General features: G+C 49.3%; 12 protein-coding genes across 12 annotated transcripts; 5 read left to right on the top strand and 7 right to left on the bottom strand.

Annotated features, from left to right (window-relative positions):
* M438DRAFT_343590 (mRNA capping enzyme, large subunit) lies at positions 1-2,361 on the bottom strand. The gene has a single exon (XM_029905017.1). It carries the CDS (start codon positions 2,023-2,025, stop codon positions 304-306), a length of 1,722 nt encoding a protein of 573 aa, XP_029763408.1. The 5' UTR covers positions 2,026-2,361; the 3' UTR covers positions 1-303.
* Positions 2,362-2,521: 160 nt separating this feature from the next.
* Positions 2,522-4,342, top strand: M438DRAFT_314255 (PCI-domain-containing protein). The gene is made up of 3 exons (XM_029902598.1): positions 2,522-3,232; positions 3,289-4,055; positions 4,114-4,342. The coding sequence occupies exons 1-3, from the start codon at positions 2,573-2,575 to the stop codon at positions 4,205-4,207; spliced, it is 1,521 nt and encodes a 506-aa protein (XP_029763407.1). The 5' UTR covers positions 2,522-2,572; the 3' UTR covers positions 4,208-4,342.
* A 190-nt stretch (positions 4,343-4,532) lies between these two features.
* On the bottom strand, positions 4,533-6,729 carry M438DRAFT_314253 (phenol 2-monooxygenase). Its single transcript, XM_029902597.1, has 3 exons — positions 6,415-6,729; positions 6,058-6,352; positions 4,533-6,009 (listed from the first exon to the last, which is right to left on the bottom strand). Exons 1-3 carry the CDS (start codon positions 6,664-6,666, stop codon positions 4,592-4,594), a joined length of 1,965 nt encoding a protein of 654 aa, XP_029763406.1. The 5' UTR covers positions 6,667-6,729; the 3' UTR covers positions 4,533-4,591.
* A 530-nt stretch (positions 6,730-7,259) lies between these two features.
* On the top strand, positions 7,260-8,695 carry M438DRAFT_343588 (uncharacterized protein). Its single transcript, XM_029905016.1, has one exon. The coding sequence runs from the start codon at positions 7,628-7,630 to the stop codon at positions 8,630-8,632; it is 1,005 nt and encodes a 334-aa protein (XP_029763405.1). The 5' UTR covers positions 7,260-7,627; the 3' UTR covers positions 8,633-8,695.
* Positions 8,696-9,361: 666 nt separating this feature from the next.
* On the bottom strand, positions 9,362-10,380 carry M438DRAFT_403750 (2-dehydropantoate 2-reductase; the record flags this gene model as incomplete). Its single annotated transcript, XM_029909673.1, has 2 exons — positions 9,362-10,280; positions 10,331-10,380. The coding sequence occupies 2 exons, from the start codon at positions 10,378-10,380 to the stop codon at positions 9,362-9,364; spliced, it is 969 nt and encodes a 322-aa protein (XP_029763404.1).
* An 81-nt stretch (positions 10,381-10,461) lies between these two features.
* Positions 10,462-12,446, top strand: M438DRAFT_292234 (L-lactate dehydrogenase). Its single transcript, XM_029901776.1, has 3 exons — positions 10,462-10,998; positions 11,049-11,537; positions 11,599-12,446. Exons 1-3 carry the CDS (start codon positions 10,651-10,653, stop codon positions 12,166-12,168), a joined length of 1,407 nt encoding a protein of 468 aa, XP_029763403.1. The 5' UTR covers positions 10,462-10,650; the 3' UTR covers positions 12,169-12,446.
* A 123-nt stretch (positions 12,447-12,569) lies between these two features.
* On the top strand, positions 12,570-14,245 carry M438DRAFT_292233 (mandelate racemase/muconate lactonizing enzyme family protein). Its single transcript, XM_029901775.1, has 9 exons — positions 12,570-12,819; positions 12,866-12,903; positions 12,961-13,032; positions 13,085-13,196; positions 13,247-13,469; positions 13,532-13,542; positions 13,594-13,800; positions 13,852-13,885; positions 13,953-14,245. The coding sequence occupies exons 1-9, from the start codon at positions 12,644-12,646 to the stop codon at positions 14,229-14,231; spliced, it is 1,152 nt and encodes a 383-aa protein (XP_029763402.1). The 5' UTR covers positions 12,570-12,643; the 3' UTR covers positions 14,232-14,245.
* Positions 14,245-17,050, bottom strand: M438DRAFT_268776 (uncharacterized protein; the record flags this gene model as incomplete). The annotated part of the gene is made up of 3 exons (XM_029900283.1): positions 14,245-16,568; positions 16,852-16,894; positions 16,946-17,050. The coding sequence occupies 3 exons, from the start codon at positions 17,048-17,050 to the stop codon at positions 14,245-14,247; spliced, it is 2,472 nt and encodes an 823-aa protein (XP_029763401.1).
* Positions 17,051-20,375: 3,325 nt separating this feature from the next.
* Positions 20,376-21,398, bottom strand: M438DRAFT_268417 (dihydrodipicolinate synthetase family protein; the record flags this gene model as incomplete). The annotated part of the gene is made up of 2 exons (XM_029900252.1): positions 20,376-21,163; positions 21,212-21,398. 2 exons carry the CDS (start codon positions 21,396-21,398, stop codon positions 20,376-20,378), a joined length of 975 nt encoding a protein of 324 aa, XP_029763400.1.
* Positions 21,399-21,718: 320 nt separating this feature from the next.
* On the bottom strand, positions 21,719-22,650 carry M438DRAFT_292224 (putative 2-deoxy-D-gluconate 3-dehydrogenase; the record flags this gene model as incomplete). Its single annotated transcript, XM_029901774.1, has 4 exons — positions 21,719-21,925; positions 21,975-22,109; positions 22,156-22,254; positions 22,309-22,650. The coding sequence occupies 4 exons, from the start codon at positions 22,648-22,650 to the stop codon at positions 21,719-21,721; spliced, it is 783 nt and encodes a 260-aa protein (XP_029763399.1).
* Positions 22,651-23,044: 394 nt separating this feature from the next.
* M438DRAFT_314234 (MFS general substrate transporter) lies at positions 23,045-25,106 on the top strand (the record flags this gene model as incomplete). Its single annotated transcript, XM_029902596.1, has 6 exons — positions 23,045-23,241; positions 23,292-23,407; positions 23,458-23,679; positions 23,729-23,891; positions 23,946-24,285; positions 24,339-25,106. The coding sequence occupies 6 exons, from the start codon at positions 23,045-23,047 to the stop codon at positions 24,783-24,785; spliced, it is 1,485 nt and encodes a 494-aa protein (XP_029763398.1). The 3' UTR covers positions 24,786-25,106.
* On the bottom strand, positions 24,832-25,946 carry M438DRAFT_164894 (uncharacterized protein). The gene is made up of 3 exons (XM_029899069.1): positions 25,674-25,946; positions 25,475-25,619; positions 24,832-25,417 (listed from the first exon to the last, which is right to left on the bottom strand). Exons 1-3 carry the CDS (start codon positions 25,806-25,808, stop codon positions 24,879-24,881), a joined length of 819 nt encoding a protein of 272 aa, XP_029763397.1. The 5' UTR covers positions 25,809-25,946; the 3' UTR covers positions 24,832-24,878.
* Between the last annotated feature and the right edge of the window lie 166 nt (positions 25,947-26,112).

Here is a 26,112-nt window from a genome sequence, read left to right as displayed (position 1 = left end):
CCTGCATTACTTCAAGCAACCATGATTCAGGCTGCTGTCAACACTATACTTCGAATTCGTCTACTGAAATGCACTGCTTCATCTCGTCACCATCGTTGTTGCTGTGGCTTCCCTTCTCCGCTAAGTGCTGTGTCCTCCAATCTCGACTCTTCTCTTCTGTCGCAATGCACTATCATTGTCAAAGACACGCGATCGACTTCGAGGTATGGGGAGGGCTGATGAATGCTTCCAGCAATAATAATACCAGCTTGCTAGCGATTCTTCTCTCGATTATATGCTTTCTGCTCGACCTTTAGCCACTCCCTAGATCTTGTAGAAGCAGAAGGCGTGGTAAAAGCCTGCCGCCTCCATCTCCTCTTTGGTACCCAAGAATCTACCCTCCCTGTCCTTGACTCGCATGCGCTCACTCAACGGGCCAAGTTCATAATCGTCCTTCTCATCCTCCCACACCTCTGGGAACGGCTTGCGATACATCAATTCCAATCCGTACTCCTCTGCAAGTGCACGGAATCCTTCCCACGGCACCACAAACTCAGGAACATCGACGGCCTCCTCGAGATAGTAAAAGTACTTCCAGCCAAAAGGAGGTCTGAAGATGCCATCCAAGGGCAGAGGTTGCGACTCGGGGAACTTCACTTTGTATATCGAGTTACCCCATTCAAGGGGTTCTTGTGGCAGCGCCGGTGTTTTTGAGACAGGCTTGGGCTTCTCTTCAGTAGCGATGGCATTGTCAATAGGGGCTTCAGGATTCCAGTCGTCGTTATCGGCAGTGCCGTTTGCAGTAGGTTGTAGTGTCTTTTCCGGATCCCAGTCATCGTCGCCATTGGCACCATCGGCAGCTTGCGGCGGATCCAGTGGCTTTTCCGGATCCCAGTCGTCTTCGTCGTTTTGAGCGTGAGGGTCGAGACTCTGCTCAGGATTCCAGTCATCATCACCAGCAGTAGCAGGCCCTGAAGGCTTTTCGGGATCCCAATCATCGTCATCATCGTAATTGAGACCGGCTGGCGGTGAATCTGCCTTTGTTGGTTCTTCAGGTTTGACGCCTCCCTTCATGTGTTGTTCGATCTTCCTGCGGATGACGTCCGAGTTGGGCATAACTCCGAGAAAACGCCCACCCTTCTTCAAAGCACCAGCGACATTTTTGAGCATGCCTCGTGCTGTCTCTTCACTCTCATAGGAATAGTGCAGACAGAACATCATCGAGACGACATCGAAGCCGCCAGACGTAAAGCGGGCAGTAATGGCACCATTAGAATCCGGGCCAGCATTAGGATCAAAGCCGACCTCGCGGACTATGGGAATGTTTGCCAGACTGACACCGAAAGCGTCCTGGGCATAGAAATGAGCATCCAGAAATTTGGCGTTTCTGGGACCCCGCCTCCTACGCTGCATCTCGATGTACCTTCCTTTTGCTTGATCGATAGACACGTCAGCCGGGTCAACACCGACATACAGGCGTGGCGTTTGAGGAGCTGACTGCCATTTCTGCAGATCACCACCCTTTCCGCAGCCCATATCGAGCACAATGGGGCGATGATCTCTGTCGTCTGACGGCGAGAACTTCTGGATGATGCAAGACTTGATCCAATTGTTTAAAGAACGTAGACCCTGAATCTTTGATTCGGACTTTCGCCAGTCTCTGCCTCTCTCTGGGACGGCATTATAATGGGCACTGACAATGTCGGTGGGTACAGTAGCTCTGTTTTGTTGTACCTGTTTCCGTTCCTCCTCTTCACGTTGTAGTCTCTTTTGCTCAGCAGCTTGCCTGGCAGCTACACTGATTCTAGATGAGGCACCGGGGCGCTTTCGTGGAGGAGAACGGGGTGGAGAGGCAGGATCGGGATCGTCACGGCGAGTGCTGCTAGTGAGGGGACTGCGTTGACGTTTGGGAGCTCTACTCGAGGGCAAATCAGCCTCTCTCATACGCTTGCGAGAAGGCTTTTGGTAAGAGTCCGATTCAGGGACAGGAGATTCGGTGGGTGGACTGCGGCGGCCTCTGCTCGAGTCTTGAGTCTGACGAGGCATCGTGTCGTGTGTTTGGTGGGAGGTGTATTCGAGTGGGTAGCTGGGAGGCTCGATATGTTGTAGTTGATGGGACGCAATGCGTGAGTGTTGTGAGATTTCTTGGTTGTCTGTGAATGTTCTGCTACTAATTGGTCGAGTGAGAGAATCAAAGGTGACGCTGGCCAGACTCTGGAGAAAGTGAATGGGCGCCTCGTGAGATGCGCCAAGCTCTAGAATAAAGCAATGTCTGCTTTGGGAAAGAACGACTGGAGAGGCCTCTCGATTCACAACGGTAGGCAAGAGCTCATGAGCTGTGTACAAATTGCTTCCAAATCCACAGTCTCTCAGGAATCAAAGATGGAAGGAACGACCATGTGCATGTCAACAATGAGTGAAATGATCGGAGGCTCGGTGAAGCTGGCCGGCGTTGCTTGGACGCACAGACCTGTGAGCGATTGGGAAGCTCCAGCATCATCATCATCGCCGTCGTCGCCATCAACTCCATCACACCAAACAAGACTCACCTTCTCCATCCACCCTTCCCGCCTTCGCATCTCATAACGCAAACATGGGTGACCCGCAATACATGAAGTTCCCCGACCTCAGGCTGGCCCAGTCTGTCTTCACCCTCGCCTCGCCATCCACCTCATCCTCGGCGAAACAAACATCGCTCACAGCACTCCAAGATGCCATCCGGGAGCACAAGATGGCTCCCTTGTACCACTACCTCGCACATCCCCAGACTGGCAAGCTGAACGCAACCGGTGAATCTGCCTCGTCGCAGAAAACCTCATCAGCCGCCCCCGTGCCGTCGCTACGAAGAACCTCCAGCATCAACACTACCAGCATCATCGGCGTTCTCGGCGGCTTTAAGCAAACCGGCGGAGCTGACTTACCGTGGGATGAGAAGCTCTACGAGTCGATGAAGCGTGAGAACGAGGAAGAGTTGGCCGCTATCCAGAAGGAGGAGGATGAGGCTGCCGAGCGCGAGGGCGACACTGAGGTCAACACAGCTCGCGGCAAGCGCGCTGAGTTGTATGCCCGTATTGGCGATAAGGAGAAGGCCCTTGAAGCTTTCGAGAAGTTGTTGGAAAAGACTGGCATTCTGGCCTCCAAGATCGACATTGTTTTGGCCATCATCCGTATCGCCATGTTCTTCGACGACAAGACTCTGGTCAAGAAGAGCGTCGAGCGTTGTCAAGCCTTGGTTGAGTCTGGTGGTGACTGGGTATGTCACAATCTGCCATCTTTGCGACAAATACATCCGTCTAACACATCTCGCAGGACCGTCGCAATCGCCTAAAAGCCTACCAGGGTCTCCACCTTATCACAATCCGCTCGCACGCTGCTGCCGCCCCCCTTCTCCTTGACTCCCTCAGCACATTCACCGCCACAGAGCTCTGCTCATACAGCAATCTGGTCGTCTACGCTGTCCTTGCCGGCAGTGTAGCCCTTCCCCGTCGCGATTTCAAGTCGCGTGTCGTTGACGCTCCCGAGATCCGTGCCATCGTTGGTTCCGAGGACAGCAATGAGAGAATTGCCGGTCTTTCTGGTGCCGTCTCATCACACCCTTCAGCCGGTACCGACACCAGTGCCATGGACGTCGACACCACACAAGCAACATCAGCCACACCCAAGCCCGCCGTCGTCAATTTGACCACTCTGAACTCCGGATCTGGCGAGCAAGACAAGGCCGAGCCCGAGATTGACTTCTCTCCTCTCGCCCAAATGATTCGCTCCCTCTACTCTGGTCACTACCAAAACTTCTTCCGCTCTCTCAGCAGCGTCGAGACACAATTCTTGGCACAAGATCGCTACCTGTACGAGCACCGCCGCTGGTACGTCAAGGAGATGCGCCTGCGCGCCTACGCCCAACTGCTTCAGAGCTACAAGGTTGTCGGTCTGGAGAGTATGGCACAAAGCTTCGGTGTCAGTGTCGACTGGCTGGACCGCGACCTTGCTCCTTTCATCGCTAGCAACCGTCTTCCTTGCACCATTGACCGCGTCAAGGGTGTTATCGAGACTCAGCGTGCTGGTGACAAGAACAAGCAGTAAGTTGAACGCACTCTTTATACTACAGGATAAGATTGGCTAACACAACCTTTACAGATACACGGACGTCGTGAAGCAGGGTGATCAGCTCATCACCAAGTTGCAGAAATACGGCCAAGTCGTGAGACTGCGTGGTAGTGAGAGAACTTGATTGAAAGAGCAAGGGAAAGCATAATGCATGATGGCAAAGGGCAGGAAATGGCATGATGTGTACCATAGATGGCGAAATGATCAGGTAAAGGTCATACTGCAATAAAAGCAACCAAAACGCTTTTTATCACGTCCCATTCAGCAAGTCGCAATTGTTCTCGACCGCTTCAAGCTTTGTGAATCTACAGGTAGTCTTGTTTTATCTGTTCACACCGATCTCTCGTCCTTTCAACTTGCATGTTTCGAGCTTGCATCTGCAACTGAAGAACACATCGCTTCACGGGCACCGCCTAGTCACCGAAACATGTTTTCCTCACTTGTTTTGTATAAAAGCTCTTGTTCAGAGATGCATTACTTTTTGTTCCGCTAGGTCCCTGTCATGCCTTCATCGCTTTGGCAACAAAATTCTTTCAAGGTACTGCCCGACGGTCTCAAGGTCCTCAAGGCTTCCGATATATCCCACATGCTGATCAGGCCTGCAAACTACCAGGCAGCCTTTCTCCTCATCGATGCCGAAGCTCTTGTATATGTCGTCTCCCACCTCATTGTTCTTGGCGAATATCTTCCAGTAATCGTGACCGAGCTTGTCGTTCCATGGATGGAAGATGTCAGGCAGATCCAGAGCATTGAAACTATTGCGATTGCTTGTGTGGATGGTCAGGATCTCGATTACTGAATCGATAGCTTGATCTGATGGAGTGCAGCGGTTGATGAAGGAACTGGTTGCTTCAAGCTTGGCTCCTAGATCCCTGATGCTGCGGAAGCGTGGAGGATTGGCGAGGTCACCAGGGAACAGGAGGATGCGCCAGCGTCCGTCCGACTTCATCGCTCTGTGGATGTGGTCGTCTTCTGCCGTGAAATGATTTGTGACGTGGTAGGAAGGCAAGCGTTGTCCTAGCGTTGTTCCGGTCGCCAGCTTAGGGTCCGAGTAGATCTGAGGAAGAGACTGTTGCGAGTCTTTGCGTCTAGTAGGCTTGTCATGTTTGATTTCTCCGGATCCAGTGTCATCGTTGGTCATTTTCTCATTGCCATCTTCATCGATCTTTCCAGCAGAAGAGACCAACATATTTGGACCATATGTAACAGAGACACCACTGACAAAATCCCGAAAGCCCTCTCGGAAGTCCTTGTACTTCTTCGAGTCCGCAGAAGGGCCTTGACAGTAGAATTCGCTCATCGCCCGATCCTTCTCGATGAGTTCCTTAGCGGTTGCCATGCGTTCAGTGTTGTATGTCTGAAGGATTTCTCGATTGCCAGTGTGGATGGCAGTCGCAATCTTCCAGACCAAGTTGTAGCTGTCTTGCATTGAAACATTCATGCCTGCACCCATGGTTGGCGAGTGCGTGTGTACGGCATCGCCAGCCAGAAATACGCGATTGTGATGACTGAAGGTTTTCGCTAGGCGTTGTCCGACAGTGTAAACGGAGAACCAATCGCAGTGGCTATAGTCTAGTGTATAAGGTTGCATGATCTTACGGGAAGTGTTGATGATATCGTCAGGGGTGATCTTGCTGCGGTCAAAGTTGTCTCCTAGGTCAGAGGTCTCGGCCAGTTGCACGTAAAACCTCACCAGACCCTTTTCTCTGGGAAGAGTCATGATGCTGCCGGCGGAGGAGTGAATTGCACAAGAAATCCGGATGTCTGGGAAGTTTGAGCGTGGAATGAAGTCCATCACGCCGAAGTGCTTGTTCGTCCTGTCGCCTTCCATTTCTAGACCGAGTGCTTTTCGTGTCCAGCTGTGAGCTCCGTCGGTTCCTAAGACGAACTTGGCACGGATGATCTCCTTGATCGGCTCCTGAGTTGCTAATGCATGGTGAGTAAGTGATCATAGAACCTTGCCCAGGTACTGACCTGTATATTCAAGGGAGCCAGCTGTTTCATACTTTCCTAGCTCACGAAGGTGTACTTCGACAGGATATGCATCATTGTCTTCCACGCTTGCTTCGTCAACGTGTAGCTTCGCAGGTGACAAGTTGCGTTCCACTCGCGATGAGTTGTCGTCTCGTTCGAGGAAATTTAGAAATGCCTGTTCGACACTGCCTTGGCTAAGACTCACTTGAGGATACCGGCTTCCAGGCAAGTCTTCCTCACCCGATCGTATTGTCTCCGATCGCTCAATGTGTTCCTCGCAGCTTTCTTTCGGGTTCTGTATCAAAGCAGTCAACAAAAACTCCTCAAGTCCAGCAGATTGAGTTCGTGTGCACTTGCCCATGAAGCAATCTCCTTGATCACACAAGCTTCTCCCAGGATGTCGGCTGCAATGCTGGGAGTGCCGAAGCTGTCCATGATCTCCAAAGTCCTACAGTGCAAACCGTCTGCCTGACCAGTCCTGATTCTTGAGTCTTTCTCATCAATGATTCTTGTATTCAATCCACAGCGACTAGCCCAGGCAGCGGCCATCAATCCAGCAGGGCCGGCTCCAATGATGAGGAGGTCGACTTCTGAAGTCTTGGTAGACATAGCAGCCGATACTCGGTCGAGCGTTCGTGATGTCCTCAGATAGCCAGTCAATGTCGGCGAAGTAAAGAACGCAATGCAAAGGACGAATCAGAAGCAGCTTGTGTAAGCAACACACCTACCGCTTGCCGAAATCAAGCAAGGAAGCAAATAACTATGCTATCCAAGCATTGGGACAACAAAAAGAATTAGTAAAACAAACATTGAGCACATGTAACGAGTCAACGAGTCCAAGATGAGCTCATGCTAACTCTGGCATGTGATGCTTGGTTTCGTCACTACCGCTTTTGGAAACAACAATCGGATTCCGCTTAAGCGGTATCAGCAAGCGGATACCACATGTTCCAGTCTGAGCAGCGGAGGAGAGCTCCGGTGTATACCATAATTCTTGTTACGGTGCAAGGCGAGAATTAAAAAGATGCTTGCAGACAATTGAAACGTGTCGCAAGGGCTAGAGTTCGAGAGTAAGAAAATGGTGGCATCCGGTGGCGGCCAAAAGTCGACGCCGCATCATGATTTCTGGCCAGATACACCGACTACATCACAATGATGGTTTTGTGCATCTACTGCCTCTGCCAACTGCCATGTATCTGCCCCGGTATGTAATAGTCGTGCAGCCAATCTCGAATAGGTAAGCAGCATTTGCATTCCTTGTGCGCGGATGCGAGTCCGCTCCATTCAGCCCCAGATCTGGGTACGTCAAGGTGACCGTTCTTTGTTTGCGACTTCTCTTCTCGATACCGTGAACGGGAAAGTACAAAACACCATGTCATTATGCCTTCACCGCGGGATCCGCAGTTCGAAACATCTTACAGAGTCAAGTTCAACCCTGGTCAAGTCAAGCCCTCCTTCCCAAATCCTCTTCGTAGACATTAATCCTCCATCACGGAATTTGTTCTCACTCAAAGCCTCATCGCAAAAGACCCTTTCTTGACTTCAGCATTATTCAAGACGACCTCCCGCAATGCAGACTCCACCACATTCCCCTGGCAAGTCTGACGTTGATATTATCGACATCCGCTCGTCGACGCACGACATTTCATTGCAAAAAGAACTTCAAGCCAGTCTCTCAGCAGAACCGCCAAAGTTCCCATCATTGCTCCTCTGGGACGAAAAGGGCCTTCAATCATTCGAGGCTATCACATACTCTCCCGAATACTACCTTACCAACTGCGAGATTGAACTTCTGAAGCAACACAGCGCCGAGCTCGCTCTACAGATCGCACCTGGCTCTGTCGTGGTGGAACTAGGAAGTGGTTGCCTCCGAAAGATCAAACTCCTGCTCGATGCGCTGGAAGCCCAGCATAAGCCCGTGGATTACTACGCCCTCGATCTCAGTCACTCGGAACTGGAAAGAACACTTACCGACATTTCGCCATCCTCATTCTCATACGTGCGCTGTCATGGCTTGCTGGGCACCTACGACGATGGTCTGAGCTGGCTACAAGATCCATCGCTTCTCGACCGACCCAAATGCATACTCTCTCTTGGGTCCACCATTGGCAGCTCCTCAATTTCCGGCGCAGCAAACTTCCTCAGCAACTTTGTCGAAGCTGTAAAATGTTCAACGTCACAAGGCATGTTTATCGTGGGCGTGGACGGCTGCAAGGATGGTGACAAGGTATGGCATGCCTACAACGATGATAAGGGCTGCAATTACCGCTTCATCTCCAACATTCTGCAAAACGCAAACAGATGCTTGGAGTACGATGCCTTCAACCCAGAAGAGTGGACCGTTCGAGGACAGTGGAACAAGGAAAAGAGCAGGCATGATCAATTTTTGGTCCCTGTTCGAGATGTGGTTGTCGATGGGGTAAAGTTGAAGAAGGGAGAGGGTTTGTTCGTTGTCAGTAGTCACAAGTTTGACGAGGACGACCAGGAGAAACTGTGGGAGGATGCTGGCTTGCAACTTCAAAGCTGCTGGAGGACTGAGCCACACAAGTACTCTCTCAGTGTGCTTTCTGTATAGATACTAGATCTGGGAAACGCTTGAGCATAGCATCATTCATTAGCATACGCACGATAAACCAAGCATTGTATCAGATACCCGAGGCTCTCTTTTCTTGTCGGCGTGTTTGCGAGCGATCCTGGTAGATGGATTCGAGACCACGTTCACGCCTTCCTCTTCCATTCAAATTTCGGCAGCACTATTGCTCCCCTGATCCGAGAAAACTTGGCCAACCTCTATGATCACTTCCATTTTCCCATTCCTCAATAAAAACGACAGTAGTCTAGTGGTAAAAACCCTGCATCAACGTGTCTTGCAAACACAGGCGCTTCGACTCGAGTCCTCCCCTTCGTACCGTTGGTCAATGCTTGTAACGAAGAATGTGCAGAGATCGTGAGTCCGAATGTCACCCGCCACGGCATCCTTTTTGCTCCGAAACAGGAGCCGACAGAAACAAGATGCGGTTACTGAATATCTTTAGACACTAGCGGAGTTGAGGTTAACGACCTATGTTGTATGGGCCGAAAGAGTTTGAGCACGATTTTCGAAACCGAGCATGATAATCTCAGCACCACCCTCGGCACCAATGGCTTTCTTGTCATTGAGTGGCATTCCGGCGCTACAGAAGGTGTTGAAACTTCGCTTGATCAAGGTCAACTATGATTGACAATATTCAAGCAATACAATTGAAAATTATGCTTGCTTCGAGAAAAGGCTTTGTCTTGCGACATTCACTGAACCTAGTATCATCTACAGCTTGTTCAACCTTCCATTTACAGCAGTCGTCAATGCATAAATCGTACTCAGCACCGGTACGTTCATCTCGAGCTCTTTCGCCATCCTCATCGGATATCCAAGAATAACATCCACCTCCAATCCCCTTCCCTCCTTCATATCCGTATGCATGCTTGAAAATATGCCGGGCATGGCCGATATCTTATCCACCAAACCATCTGCTAGACTGTGGTCGAGGGGTACCTTGCACCGGATTGCTATATCAATAACTTCATGCATGAGGTGTTTTGTAACTGGGATGGCTTCGGGAGAGGAAGCGAGCCAATCTTGTGTGTTGACATCGGTCAGTGTGGTTATAGAGTTCCAAGCAGCATTCCAAACGACCTTTTCCCAGCGTTTGATTTGAATATCCTTCTCGACTTGGAAGATGGTCTGGCCGGTGGCGAGGAGAGTTGCGAATGTGTTTAGTCTTTGTTGCTCGAGATCAGAGTTGAGTTTAGGGTTCGGGAAAAGACCCATTTGCATGTCTTCGGACTTTGTGTGTTTGATAAGGCCAGGAGAGGTTTGTGTCGCTCCTACCCAGGTTACGCAGCTGATGATTGTGTTGTTTGGAAAGGTAGTGCGGAAAGGCTCTTCATTGCCAACGCCGTTTTGAATGATGACGAAGGTGGTGTTGTCGTTTGTAGCAGGTTTGAGAATCGGAGGTACTTTCGATGGGTTCACAGCTTTGTGTGTGCAGACTATGTAGTCGAAGGCCGATGTGATCTCGTCTGGTGATTTGTAAACTTGGTCGATGTTGACTTTATGGTCGCCGTGATTCTGGCTTTCAATGCGGAGGCCATGTTCTTTGACTTGTTGATAGTTTGATCTTGCAACCACACTTAAAGACACATTCTCGTTGCGTCCAAGAACGAATACATAGAAGCCTCCGATACTATAACCATTTAGTGACTGACCAGCATAATATTGTCCAGAACTGCTTACGCTCCCAGGCCAAAGAGTAAAACTTTGATCTCTTTCTCCGAGGTCGACATACTAGTCCAGTGACAACTTCGTCGAAAGAAACACCGACGAAATGTTTCAATGGACAAGAGCCATGATCAAGTGTGACCTTGGTAGATCTCAAATGCCGACACGAAGGCGGGGTGAAGCGGGGGATCGTCGACCCCATCGACAGCTCCTTCCATCACAATGTGACCCCCACGTTGCATCCGGTACCACACAAAATGATTTGACGATTGGAATAATATTGAATACGAATGCTGATACGCTTCAACTTTTGTGCTCTTCAGTACTGACCGAGCATGGCGACCATAGACGGCACAGAGCTCGCCAAACACAACAATCGACAATCCTGCTGGCTCGCGGTCCATGGCGAAGTGTGGGATGCAACAAACTTCCTCGACCAGCATCCAGGTGGTGCAAACTTGATTCTCAAATTGGCTGGAAAAGATGCCTCCGATGAGTATGATCTGTTTCACAGTCCTGAGCTTGTTGAAGAGACCCTTGGATCAAAAGCACGAAAGGGGACGGTAGACATATCGACCATTCCGAAGATGGACAAGAAGTCGGAATCCGGAGTGAAAACTGGACAGAGCCAGCCACTGAGCTCTATGATCAGTGTTAATGATTTTGAATTGGCGGCCGAGAAGGTTTGTTATGTTATCCCGAGAGAAGACAAAAGCAGCATTGACATTTTCAGACGATGACACCCACCGCATGGGCATATATCTCCTCTGGAGCCGACGACGAGATCAGCATGAGAGAGAACGCAAATGCCTACCGCAAAATCTTCCTTCGTGGTCGAGTATTGAGGAAAGTGGCAAGGGTCGACTGCAGCACTAACATTCTCGGTTACCATTCTGCGTTACCGATCTACACATCGCCCGTCGGTCTTGCCAAACTGGTGCACCCATCGGGAGAATGTGCCATTGCCACGGCCGCTGGAAAAGAGGACTGTATCCAGGTAGTCAACACTATTTCTAGCATGCCGATTGAGGACATCATGGACGCGAGAGTATCCAAGAACCAGGTCGTCTTTTGGCAGTTGTATGCGGACAAGGATCTCGAAAAGTCGAAGACGTTCGTACGACGAGTTGAGAAGGCTGGCGTGGCAGCGATATGGCTAACAGTTGACTCTCCTGTGGTTGGTAATCGTGAGAGGGATGAAAGGTCAAAGTCGGTAGTAGATGTAAGTTCAACCCATCTCGATCTCATTCAAGATTTTACTGACAGACTCTCAGATCGAAGAGGAGATGGAAAAAGTGGTCGAAACAACGCAAAGTGTTGGCATTGCAAAAGCCAGCACTGGTTTTATCAATGCCGACTTGGACTGGGAAATGATTGATTGGCTACGGAAAACCACCAAGTTGCCTATCGTGATCAAAGGAATACAGTCTGTCGAGGACGCAGTTTCTGCCTTTCATCACAAGGTCGATGGAATTGTTCTATCAAATCATGGAGGCAGAAGTCAAGACACAGCGCAGCCTCCCCTTCTTACGCTCCTAGAGATTGACCAATACGCCCCAGACATTTTGGGTAAGCATATGCAAGTCTTTGTTGATGGTGGTATCCGACGAGGTACCGACATAATCAAGGCCCTGGCGCTAGGAGCCACTGCAGTGGGCATCGGAAGACCAGTCCTATACAGCATGTCTGGTGGCTATGGAGAGCATGGAGTAAGACGTATGGTCCAGATCCTGCGGAATGAGTTGCAGACCAACATGGCGTTCATAGGAGCGAGCAACGTTGGGGAGATTGAGCGCGGCATGATCAATACCAGAAGCCTGGAAAGAATGTTGGTAGGCTCGGTCAAGCTCTAGCTCGTCTTGATCGGTTTTCTAGACTTAGCAGATAGCTTGTTGCACTGAACCGGAAACTTTGACGAAACGCCTCAAGCTGTCGTACCATACAGCCCCTTCATGTGCTACCAATAAGTTGAGAAATATGACTTCGCCCCAGCACTCGTGGCGGACCATGAATTCCGTAAGAAAATTAGGCATGGTAACAGAGCTTCGAAACGTGACTCAGAGCAGTCTATCATTGCGAGGACTGATGATTGATCTCTCCAGATACCGGATCGCAGTTATGGACCCCGATCAAAGTCCTGACGCCCCCACGCTGATCTGTGGGGGTCACAAATCCTGCCGGACGTCGTTGTACCGAATCTCCTATTCGGCTTTTGGTCCGTGAGAAAATATCCCTATAAGATCAGGGCGCCGAGGGTGTTTTGAACTGGTGTCGTCAAACATATCCTGAACATTCGCGTGACTCCCAATCGAAGCGAATTTTTCCGACATGGCACCGATCAAGCTCATCGAATACTTCAGGGTAAAGCCGCGCTGGCTTTTCGTGAAGATCACCGATGAAGATGGCCAAGTTGGCTGGGGAGAAGGCACTCTGGAAGGCCATACTTTGGCAGTGGAGGGAGCTCTGGATGAGATTATCGTTCGCTTGATCGGACAGGACGCAAAGTGCGTACAAGCTTGACAGGTTTGATCATTCACTAACACAATGCAGTCGCATAGAGCATATTTGGCAGCTGATCTGGCGTCTCGGTAAGTCAAAGAAGCATCCAAGACCGAAGATGGTATCTGACCAGATTTTGCGGCCAGGCTTCTACCGAGGAGGACCTGTTTTCATGTCTGCTCTGTCTGGCATTGACATTGCTTTGTGGGATTTGAAAGGTCCGTATTCAATAGCGTGGACAGGATGAACCACTGCTGACGGAAAACACAGCACGGCGCCTGAACGTTCCAATATATGAATTGCTGGGAGGTAAGGTCCGAGAAAAGTGTCAAGTATATTGCTGGATCGGCGGCGATAGACCTGCTGATATCGAGAATGCTGCGTAGGTCATCGAATTGGTGGCAGGTTGGCACACTACTGACAGTCAAGCAGCAAAGCAAGGAAAGAGCAGGGTCTCACTTGCGTAAAGATGAACGCCACCGAGGACATTGGCTGGCTCGACGATGCAGCTGTGTTGGACGCAACAGTCGAGCGCCTAAAGATAGTAAAGAACCTCGGCCTCAATGCTGGTCTGGACTTCCATGGTCGTCTTCATCGCCCAATGGCCAAGCAGCTGGCGAAAGCCTTGGAGCCATACCGGCCTCTCTTCATAGAGGTGAGTCAAGACTTGTATGCTTACAGATTGAGAGAAAACACTGACTTTGCGATCACTTGTAGGAGCCAATTTTGTAAGACTTCCTAGACCATTTTGCGTGTGTTGTGCTGACTGTGTCGTGCAGAGTGGAACATCCTGAAGCACTGAAGCAGCTGGCCGCGCAGACAAGCATTCCGATTGCCCTTGGCGAGCGTCTGTATCATCGCTGGGATGCAAAGCCATTTTTCGAAGCAGGGTTGATCGACATCCTACAGCCTGATATTGCTCATGCTGGTGGCATCTCGGAGACGAAACGCCTAGCTAATATGGCAGAAGCGTACGACGTCGCGATGTGAGTTTCCCAGTATCTGGATGCCAGAGACTGTATGCTGACAAGTTGGAGTGCTCCGCATTGTCCCCTCGGTCCAATTGCCTTTGTAAGTTGCATGCCAGCAACCCTCTCAAATAGAGCATCGAGTAGAAAATACTGACCTACCCCACTAGGCCGCGTCACTGCACATTGGAATCTCCACGCCCAATTTCGTCATCCTAGAGATGTCTCAAAAAATGCATTATAATACCGAGGCGGGTGATGTAGATCTCGATACCTACTTGAAGGATCAATCAGTCTTCGCCATCACCGGTGGTCATGTTGCAGCTCCTACGGGACCAGGACTGGGCATTGAGGTGGATGAGGAGATGATCCGCAAGATATCGGCAGAGACCCAGCCATGGCCTCCGAAGGAGTTCTTCGGTCCGGACGGCTCGATTAGAGAGTGGTAAAAGTAAGTCCGGCTTATCTGTCTAGTATAGTAGACGCACACGAATCCAGTGTTCTAGATGCTTCTAGCAGTAGTTCCCATTCAGCATTCGCGAAGTCCTTTGCCAGATATTTGCACACTGCAGCACATCCTGGAGCAGACATCTGGCCGGAAAAAGCATGTACGCCAGATCTAGTACATCTCCGAATATACTCATAGGCCATACTTTGTGACAAGGTCTGATCCGACACATATGGCGTTTGTGAAGAGGTATGAGAGGCCCTCGATGCAAACTGATACGACCAGATCGTCAGCGCGGCAAGGTACAAGCCCCATGGGCGATAGCTAGATGCATCAGCGCGACATGTATACCCGGTCGGCACAACTTGGTCAGACCCTTGTACCCCATTGGACGAATTTGTTCTCAGAAGAGTCTCGTCGAGAAATTCGAAAGCGTGTGTGACAGCCAGTCTCGACGAGTTGCTCATAGCCCAGCTTCGCATTCTTGTCGAACACCCAAGATAATCCTTGTCTGTGATTTTACGGCCGAGTAAGCGCTTATAGCCTGCGAAGACCTGAGCATCTAGAATGTCGATGTGTGTCGTGATAAACGCCAAGCGGAAGAGAACAATCGGGTTGAACACTACATCTCGGATGTTCTCATGCTTCCGACTGTGTACTTTCGACTTCTCGAGCGCTTTTTGAAAGCTTTGACACCAATGACTGTACGCATTGAGAAGCAACGTTCGCCAGCGTTCTTGCTCCTGTGCAGAGGGAATCGTGTCCAGAAATTGTTGATTTCTCTCACGGCGTTTGATATGCCAACCGACGCTTAGGAGGCCAGAACCGAGGATAATCCGCGCACCGTGATTTGATCGTACCTCATGACCATGCAGGCACCGCTTCAAATTGTCCAGAAACGGCTGCTGGCTAATACCGTGCATTAAAAACGTCTCTTCCAGCCGCCAGACATCCTCAGGACTTTGAGCAGACCAGAGAGCATCATCACAGGGTAGCGGAAGCCGGACCTCGTAAGGCAGGAGCGAACTCTCGTGCCCGAAGGCTATGGCATGCAGAGTGTCCATCTGAAGGGCTGCAAAGACCACGCGATGCCATGACTCATTTCTAGCCCAGCGACGCCACCAGCTGAGTTGCTTCGAGACACCGGTGCTCTGTTGCATGTTCAAACCAGGGGAGGGACAACGTGTTGGTGGCTCTTCGTCTTCGGCATGGCCAACCATAGGACTACCGCGTCGTAGCAAAGCTAAAGTCGAGGCGTGGTGGATGTAGCCGCGCTCGTGCAGTCGACGGCTCGAAAACATTTTCTCATAGAATTCAAGAAGCAGCAACGACTGGGCGACCCACAAGGTTATGGGAGGTTCTGCTTCAGGAAAGATCTCCCATCGAAGGTTGATTGCTAGAAGATCCGCGAGAAGTCGGTGGCTGTCTCGTGTCTTCATCGGATGGAGTCGGACTATCTGACCCGCTCCTAGCATGAGTATCGAGAGAAGGAGAAGAAGTTGGCAATCGTCGCTTGAGAAAGTCTGTTGGTGGATGATAGGCATCTGAACCGCCACATATGTCCAAAAGCTAGACAAACAGTCCTCCAAGACTTTCACTGTCAGATTCGGTAGATCACGTCCGTTGGAGCCGAACAACAGATCTTCTTCCTGGAGAACATCTTGCATGCCTGGTGGGCGTTTCTTCATGAGGAATAGGCTGATACTTTGAACCACCCTTGATCTGCACTGGACAGAGACACGGGTATGACTGTTGCAGCCATATTGATCAGCACTTTGGAACGTCGGTTCCGTTACGACCATTGTTGGCGACAGGTCGCTGACTGGAGGATTTGCAGCATTGTTGCTAGAGTCCAAGTGCCACAAATCGTTAATCGGGGAGCAGTAATCGATGCCAAAGTCCATATATGGAAGGAAGTTGGACAGGTCAAAATTCTGTTGTTGAGAGCCCGGACTATCAAACAGCCAGGTCGCAAAGTTTTCGTTGCTATGTTGACACGTCGTTACAAACTCAGCATTATTCTGCAGCATACCGGTCGGCATCCAGTCAGAGATGTTTGTTCCTATCTCCAATGGTATACTTTGATCCTCGGTTGTATCTTGTGCAGTAGGCTGGCTGATTGTGACGTCTGTTTCGACGATGCGAGGACCTGAGCTGTCCTCGTCGGCAGGTTCGGCGGAGAACTCATATGTGCTTTCGCGCACCATTATGCCAGCATCCCGGTCTGTTGATTTTGAAGTCTCGCCATGTCTAGCCTGATGCCTCATACAAAGATCGAGTCGCACAAAGGTCTGGCCACAACCCTCTGCTTGGCAGCGAAATACTTCTTTGGGCTTGTCTGAAAAACGTCAGGGGGGCCAGGTCCAGTCAGACTCACATAAACACGAAGCATGCGAAAGCCAACAGCACCTAATCTTGTAGAGACGCCACTATGAGGCACGATACATTGAGAACCAGTGGGTTGGCTTAGAGCCGATGATTGCGCACCGATATTTTGCAAGACTCTAGCTCTCCAAGTTCTCGTGCCTCGTGACGATGTCAAGCAAGTCTTTACGAAGAGGTTCGGTGCCGCTGTGATTTATCTGCGGTCGTATCTATGCGATGTTCACAATCTGACTCACGATTTAGCTGATGGCGTTGGAGATGCTCAAGTCGAGAATATATCTGGCTTGTCATTAAACCTTCTGACAATGGGCTGACTCAGAGTGTAAATACCTTAGTACAGCCTTCATGATCACAGCTGAACCGTTTTGGGGTGTTCTTTCGACTCGCTCTTTTGCGTTTTTGCTGCGAATCCGAGATCGGTGGACTGTCCGCCATGGCTCGCTGAGAGGCTGGATGGTTGCAAGAGAAAGCAAGAGCTGATCTACAGATGACCCCCAAGCAATGTATGGCAAATCTCAGGATGCAGACCCCGCAGCGGGGGCATGGGGGGACATTTGGGGGTACCGGCTACTGTCCTTTCAGAAATGACTGAGACTTCGGTCTGCGGGGTTCCTGAGCACGGTGTTTCTACGGATTTTGTCAGTTTGGTGACGGTACCATAGTAAATAGAAATAATGAGAAATAACATACCTCCATGTCGCCTAAGTTGCCTAAATTCGTTTAGAATTAGATACTTACGCTCTACGCGGCCGGTTAGAACGGTAGAAGTATCTAGAAAACGTTGTCGCTTAGTCCGCTAACGGTATATAGGCTCCTCGCTACGCTAAAGGAGCATAGCGAGCTATATCTAGATCTAGGTAGTGTAAAAGGGCGCCCGAGACTACTAAGTAATAAGGCTAAGGAGGTAAGTAACTTAGAACGAGTAGATCTACGCGAACTAACTAGTTATTGTCGTTAGCTCGTACTCTAATACCTTACCGGCCGACCCTCCGCGTACCTTAATAAGATCTAAGACTTTATTCTTAATAAGTTCGACGTAGCGCTAAGCCTTACCTCTATATAGAACTTAATAACGCGGCGCTAGTAGTCGAGGAAGAAGGCTAAGAAGAAGGCGCTTAAGCGAAGTAAACTATTAAGGGCCCTTTAGCGAAGTAGACGGATGTTTTAGAGTAGACGGCGCTTAGTGTTTATCGATAAGAGCGGTACTAATAAGCGTACTAGCTTAAGGAAGTACGGCTAGAGTCTAAAGGGCCTTACGTGCTATAAGTTTAAGTCGTTAAAGCGATCTAAGAGGTAGTTAATACTACTAGCAATAACGGTAGATAGCTATATCGGTAACCCTCTAATCTATTAAGGCGGCATTAATGCTAAGATCTTCTACGCATAGCTATTAGAGGACGTACTTCCTTAGCTGCTAGTAGGGTTAATACTAATTATAGATAATGCCTCTATCTACCGATCCGTAGAGGTCTTTAAGGTAGTAACGGAAGCTAGGTACGAGCTCGAGTTCTTACCGCTATACTCGCCGGATCTAAACCTAATAGAGCTCTTGTTTGCTATATTAAAGGCATAGATTAAGAGGCATATTAGTTTAGCACCTCTATTTAACGACTTTAGGGTGTTCCTACGCATAGCGGTATAAAGGGCTAGTAGTAAGCATGCGGGAGCTTATTTCGACTATAGCGGGTATTATTATCTATAAGATAGGGGTTTAAGAGCTAGAGGGGTATAAGTCGGCGAACTAAGTCGTTTATTTAAGCATATCCTCTAGTTAAATGGCTAAATTATAGGCTCCGCACCGCCCTCTTATATTATATAACTTCCTTCTATACTCGACTAAGTAAACCTCGCCTAAACTCCTAAACCTTCGTCTATATATCGATATCTATGTCCTTAATGCTATCTAGGTTATAGTCCTCCTCTTTAAGCTTCCTCTTAACCTTGTTAACCTTATCTATTAAGCTCTACTACCTACTACTACCTCTTATCTATATAAAAAATTCCTATAACGTATTCTCTAAGTCGGCCTTAGGGGGGCTTAATACTAGTACGGAGGGGGTCGGTACGGCGAATACTAGAGGGCGAGGCGGCGGAAGGTGCTATAGCTATAGGAGCTAGTATTACTGCTACAATTGCTACATCTAAGACATTATACTTATAGCTATAAGGTTAAGCATGTCGTTTAGTGTTTAGGGGGTTACTAGCTATAGTAGAGGGTCTAACTGCTGTTTCTTCCTTAACTTTCGAGTATCTAAGTGCCTCTTAAGCTTTATAACGATGTTAATAGAGGGGGTATCGACGGTCGAGGTACTAGAGTTAATCTCGCTAGACTACTCTTTAATAACTATGTTATTAAGTAGGTAATGATTTTAAGTAATGTTTAACCCCTTCTAAAAATAGTAGTCGCTAGAGTAGAGGGCATTATTAAGCGTATAGATCTACTTAAGCATAAGATTAGAGTAATAGTTGCCTCTTACGCGCTCGGCATTAAGTGTTAATAGCATGTTAAGCCTCTAGATCTTAGTAGCAGTTCCCTTACGCTTCTAACTAGCTATAACGACGACTAAGTCCTCTTTAAGCTTAGTTAAATGCGTAATAACCGATAGGCGTAGTTCTAACTTGCCCTTCTTATACTACTTTATTAGCTACTTTATTAGTACCTCCTAATTACCCTTATCGCATAGAGTCGTCGACATATGCGCACTACGATTTAAAGGCAAGAACATCGCTATAGCGAACAACTTAAATTTAGCTAAGAACACTCGCGTTACTTACTTAGCGGTTACCTCGTCGATCTATAGTTAAAATCGACTAAAGACTCTACTATCGGCGTAGTTAAAATTAAAGGTACGGGTATCTAGTGTTTCTTTACTATACATAGCCTACTATTTACTAACGAACTTATAGTTCTCGAGCGCTTAAGTAGCCTCCTCCTCTAGAGCTTATATCGCTATACGCGTAGTAGTCTTAAGCGCTTAAGCGGCCTCGGCCCTCTCGCGGTTCGCTTAAGCTAGATCTATTATCTACTTCTTAAGCTTAAGGCGCTCGATTTCCCGATTATTAGCCTCCTCCTCTATACCGTCGCCGTATATCTTATCGAAAGCCTCGTCGGTAGAGACTACGTCGTTATTAGTTACCTTAGTTACCTCTAGCTCTACCTTAATGCTCGTAATAATAGGCTCGGTAGTAGGAGTTTTAAGTCGAATCCTAATGCTAGAGGGGGTCGATGTTGCTACTACCTTTAAGGTAGTCTTTCGAGGTGTCTTTAGTGCCTTTATAACCTTCGCTACGGCGGCCTTCGAGGTTAGTTTCCTTACTCGCGAAGAGACCTTATTAGTAGCAGTACTACTAGCGCTAGCTTTAGAAGCTCGTTTAGGACCTATATCGACGAGGACAACGAGTTACAGCATGTGCTAATAGATGTTTACAGGTCTTCTAATTTACTATGGTACCGTCACCAAACGTCGAAAAAACGGCGAACTCCGCGCTCCAAACCCCAGAATCCGAAGTCTCAGTCATTTCTGAAAGGACAGTAATGACACGACGCGCTCATGGCAGTCGGCAGTCAGTGATCGATGAGGTCGGAGGGCACATGCGTGTCCATGATGGTTGTCCGCATTCGCTGAGGATGGAATTGACGTGGTGAAACTGGCTGTTGACTGACGCGTCGCGCGCGCACGAGGAAAGAGCTTTCGCCAAGGCTGTTTTTGTTCATTTATTCTTCTCGGAAATATTGTTTGTCTGTCAACACGGATGTCATCTAGAAACTGCGCTCAAGCTCAATCAGTCGAGCAAAGCCAACATTTGTTTCTGACTGGATGTCGGCCTCGGGCATGGCACACGGCGATCTCGGTTCGCCTCCGTAACCGCAGTACTTGTTCAGTCCAATCTTGACAGCCACGAACCCGCCCTTGATCGCAACCCAGTCCGCTTCCGCCAAAATCGCTTGTGTCTCGCGTGCACGCTCGAGCCTTCCAGCCTTATATGCGAGCATTGTTTGCACGTTGCTAGCTGGAGCAAGGTTGCCCAAGCCAGCTATCACACCGGCACCTCCCACCGAAAGAGTCTGCAAAAGAAAATCCGATGAACCTCCAAAAGTCAAGAAACCTGAGTCGTGGGTAGCAGCCACAACACGAGCCAGCTTTCCTGTGTTGCCGCAAGTGAGTTTGACGCCTACGATATTTGGATGTTGGGCCAGCTCAATGATTTGGTCCGATGTCATGTCGATTCCGCTCTGCACTGCTGGGAAGTTGTAGATCAGAATGGGAATGGGCGAGGCGTCAGCGACCTTCCGGAAGTGGTCAAGGAGAAGCTTCGAAGACAGTAGCGAAGCAAAATAACTTGGAGGTAGGACCAGCGCGGCGTGACCGCCTGCAGAGGCAGCATCCTTGCAAAGCTTTATGGTCTCTCTTGTCGAATGAGCTCCACAGCCAACGACGATTTTGACTTTTTTGCCGGAGTCGTCAAGTGCTTGTCCAGTCGTCCGAGTAATCAATGTACGCTCCTCATGGCTAAGGTGAGCGGCTTCTCCGTTAGAGCCATGTGTGACTATATCAGCATCAGCGACTGCTCATACCAAAAGGAACTTTACCAGACCTATGCCTTTGATGCCGCTACCTGCTAACATAGTAACGTGCTTGCGGGTCGTCTCGATGTCTACCTCTTCGTCCTCCTTGAAGAAAGCCACGGTCGGAACATAGATGCCTGGTTCCAGCTTCGTCCCGGTGCTCAGTGCTGGTACAGGCTTAGCACCACTAATCTCCTGAGTTGATGTTGGGGCCATGTTGATTGATCTGGATGGAAATCGATACACAAAATATGCGAAGCAGCATCGTTTATATTCTTGTGCTCGAGATCGCCGGACGATTTGACCCCCACGGCCTGTGACAACGCTTCACAGTGTACGTTCTTGACCGACATTGCGCTCTCGCCAGACACGACTCTGGTTCATGATCATCGTGCATTTCAGCAGCTACAGGTGCGACGGACTCTATAGCACAACAATATTGCATATGGATGTATGCTGTACGCTTGTTATCAACTCAAGCTATGATGACCGAGAAAGACTAACTCAATGTACTGCTATGATTGCTGCGCCAGCGACTATCGACCCATCCAACCACCGTCTACTGTCAATATCTCTCCTGATACATATGAACTTGCTCGGCTGGCGAGATACACTATTGAACCAGCAAAGTCCTCGGGCAAGCCCCACCGACCAGCTGGAATACGTTCCAGGATACTTGCTGCACGCTTCTCATCCTTGATCAGGGCATCATTCATGTCGGTGTGTATGTATCCGGGTGCAATCTGCACAGGTTATCAGCTTGATCTCGCAACAACGAGTGGGTACACTTACGGCGTTGACATTAATGCCATGAGCTGCCCAGGAGTTCGATAACGCCTTTGTCAATTGTGCTACGCCTCCCTTGGCAGCAGCATAGGCCGGCACATTGAGACCTCCTTGGAAGGATACCAAAGAAGCAATCTTGTTCTGTCAGTACGAAGCTATAGCTCGATATCAAGGGTCTTAGACTTACATTGATTATCGAGCCACGGTGAGGTCCTTCTCGGGTCATCATGTAGGCGCCTGCATCACGGCAAAGGGTGAAGACCGTGTTGAGATTGACTTGCAGCACCTGTCAATAATTTATCAGCTATCACGGCCAGCGGCATGGGCAGAATCGGCATACCTCGTTCCAATCTTCGTCTGGGAATGTATGCGGCGGGTGACGCCTTTGTATGCCGCCGCAATTAACCAAAATGCTCACATCGTGGCCGTCTGATACAATTCGTTTGATCAAGCCTTTGATCTGATCATGGTTTGCAAGATCTGCCTCATATATGGTCACCTTTCTTCCAAGCTTCTCTATCTGCTCCTTGGTGGTAACACTCTTGGAGTCTCGCTGTATCAAAACGATGTCGGCCCCGGCTTCTGCTAAAGCATATGCCAAAGACTGTCCGATTCCTCTTGTGGCACCTGTAACAACAGCTGTTCGGCCTTTGAGGGAAAACAGACTCAGTACACCAGACATCGTTTTCGTGTTACAAGTTTGGTAGATATCTCAAATTTCGACAATGCTCTGACAAAAGTGATTTCAGAGTTGCGCCGATTCACGACCGATTGCTTGGGTATTATCGTTGGACGATTGTAGATCTGCCCTGGAATTGGGGGTCACACCCCGCACTTCCCAATCCTACTCCTTGCTCTTGGGGGTCACCATTCTGACACAACATTGGTGACGACGGTCAGGTCGATCTGCGTTGGACACCCCATGGGGTAACATGCTAATTATGGAGAGCGCCTCCAGATTATCTCTCTGGTATCGGATCCAACATAAGTACTCGACTCGATGCTTCTCTCATTCATCTAATTATTTGCGATTCTGTGAACAGAGACAAAGACGAGAGCCAAGACCGATTGTCATCATGTCGGTTGACGAGAACAAGATTGCCGTACAACACGTCGAGGACTTCGACAAGGAGCATCATGTCCAGACTGAATTCGAAGACCTCCCAGAGTCTCTGCGTGAGCTTAGCACGCATGAGTTGACCAAGATGGGCAAATGGACGACTATGAAAATGGACCTCATCATCATGCCCGCCTTGACTATTCTCTACATCTTGTAATACTGCCGCTTGAACAGTCAACATGTGTACTGATGAGTCGTGCTAGAAACTATCTGGACCGTCAGAACATCGCTGCCAGTAAGTTGGCCAACATAATGGTCGACTTGGACATGTCTGTCCAACAGTACAACACATGCGTGTCAATTCTGTTCGTAGGATACAGTATGTCACTTCCGATTGTGCCTATGGCCTATACTGACAGTGAATCCTAGTCCTCATGCAAATACCCTCCAACTTGGTGCTCAGTAAGATTCAATGGCCAGCTGTGTGGATATGTAGTGCTGTCGTGGGATGGGGTGCAGTCTCAGCAGCTACTGCCGCAGTGCACTCATTCGGCGGTCTGCTTGCCTGTCGTTTCATGCTTGGGTTCGTTGAGGCTGTATTCTTCCCCGGAGCTTTCTACTACTTGTCCATGTTTTACAACAGAAAGCAGAGTACGTGACAACATGATCGAATTGCCTTGGGCATTGCTAACTATCACAGTTGCTCTCCGTACTGCTATACTTTATTCTGGTTCTCAGCTCGGTAATGCTTTCGGAACACTGCTGGCGATTGGCATACTTGAGCTCGACGGTCACGCCGGATTGGAAGGCTGGAGATGGCTCTTCCTGATTGAAGGTGTCATCACGATAGGCATAGCACTGGCGTAAGTGAATGGTACAAGCCACTACCACACATACACCGGCCTAACAGCAGACAGTTTTGTCACCTATCTTCCGAACTCCAACAAGAAGATCTGGACCTTTTCGCAACAACAGCTTGACTGGCTGAAGTGGAACTATGAAAGAGATCAAAAGCAGCAAGACGAATCGAACGAGGTCACAGCATTACAAGGCTTCTTGCTTGCGGTCAAGGACCCTAAGACCTGGCTCATGTGCGGCACCCTTTACGCTACGTATACTGCAGCTGCAGTCAACAATTTCTTCCCCACCGTTGTTGGTGGTCTTGGGTTTGGCCGAAACATGACATATGTACTGACTGCGCCGCCATTCATTCTCTGTGTGGTGGCAATGCTATGTAACGGCTTCCACAGCGATAAGGTCAGTGGTCACATCTTCCAATATGCAGTGCAATGACTGATAAGATAATGTAGATGGGAGAACGCTATCTGCACATTGCTTTGCCCTTGACGATTACGGTCGTGGCAAACATCATTGCCGTCAGCACGCTTAATGTCGGTGCACGTTACTTCGCGATGTGCCTGATGCCATTGTCCTTCTACAGCTCTGCCATTTGCCAGCTCTCGTGGATTTCAGGCTCACTATCACAACCGGCAGTCAAACGTGCGGCTTCAATTGCCATCATCAACGCTATTTGCAACACTCCCAACATCTGGACCAGCTATCTCTACTACGACTCTCCTCGATATGTGGCTGCTTTTTCGGTGAATCTGGGCGCTGCAGTTGTGGCTTTCCTGAGCGCTACTGCCAGTTACTTTTATTTGAGGAGGCAGAATCAGAGATTGGACCAGGGGAAGCCGATGGGTAGTTCCGGACCTACTCCTGTGCAGCAGGCGAACGGCTTCAGATATATGTTGTGATCTAGCTGAAGATTTGCAATCCTCATCCATCGTCATCTCAATATGGAAATTTAGCTAAGCGACTCATTATGTACAACACGCCTAGTATTCGAGCTATTTGCCCGTGCCGTCGATTTCATACCTCCCATTGTTCCAGTCCGCCTCGTATGCATGCGTCGTGGGACCTGCGTTTTGCGGTACATGGTATGGTTGTTGAGGCGACATGACAGCGTTCGAGCTAGGTGCGTAGGTATCTTGCTTGAGGGATTGCATCTCTTTCTTCAAGTTCTTGACTTTTCTCATCATCCAGAGCATTCCGACCAGTGCGATGATGCAAGCGACACCCAAGACGGCACCGACAGCCGCACCGACGACTGTGGTAGTATTGCTCGAGTCCGACTCAGCTGACGCAGTGGTTGTGATTGTGGTCGTCGCTGTGGTTGTGGCGTTTGTGTCGGTAGTGTTTGTGCTGTTCGAGGTCGCTGATGAGCCAGGGATGACGCCGTCAATGAAGCGTCCAAGTAAAGAAGTCGCGGTTCCGCTGATTATCATGGCAGAGTTGTTGCAGCAATTTGTACTGTCTGACGCTTCTCTACAACACCAAGTACTCATCGTACAGGGGAGTACATTGAAGGCCTTCCAGCCATTGGCTTCTGTTGAGTTGATCAGACAATCTCGTCTTGTTTCTTTTCGCCGTGTAATATGCTTACTCGCAGGACACACGATAGGACAGGCATCATCGCTAGCCGTAGGGTCGGTACAACCATTCCCATACAGATAGCCACTGTAGGAGTCCATTGTTGCATAGCAGAGTCCGCCCTGCATACAGATATCAGGCTGTGCTTTGTTACTGGCCTTTTGAGAATGTTAGTCTGGCGGTATGCTGTGTCATGATAGCAGATTGCTCACGCAACACGCGCTGACTTCGGCATCAGGGTTACAAGCTACAAAGGAACCGTCTGGCGGAGCTGTTCCTTGAAGGTTGTAGCATCGAGCGGCCGCTGTGCTGACATACATCAGCGAGATAAACAGGGTGCCATACATTCTGAGGTATGGAAGCGGCCCGGCGGTACAAATCGCAAGAGGAAAGTGTCCAGAAGAAAGTGAAGCACCTCAGGTGCGAGATCAAGCAGGAAGTCGTCCATGATATGTATTTTGATCAGGATTTGTGATTAGTACTACCGCCATGCTGACAGTGGAGGCTGAGAGGTGTTGTTGTTAGAGTGCTGAGCCTTAGCTGCAGTCGCACCCATCTCGCTTGTCGCGTAGTCTCGCAGTTTAGCCGTCTTTAGAATGCAGGTTTCATAACACCATCCAATCATGAGCGACCACAAGAGAAAGTGTCCAA

Source organism: Aureobasidium pullulans (assembly GCF_000721785.1).
Source record: "Aureobasidium pullulans EXF-150 unplaced genomic scaffold scaffold_4, whole genome shotgun sequence".
In the NCBI taxonomy this organism is placed as follows: domain Eukaryota; kingdom Fungi; phylum Ascomycota; class Dothideomycetes; order Dothideales; family Saccotheciaceae; genus Aureobasidium; species Aureobasidium pullulans.
The sequence above is the reverse complement of the archived record's forward strand: the minus strand, read 5'-3'. Positions and strand labels throughout refer to the sequence as shown.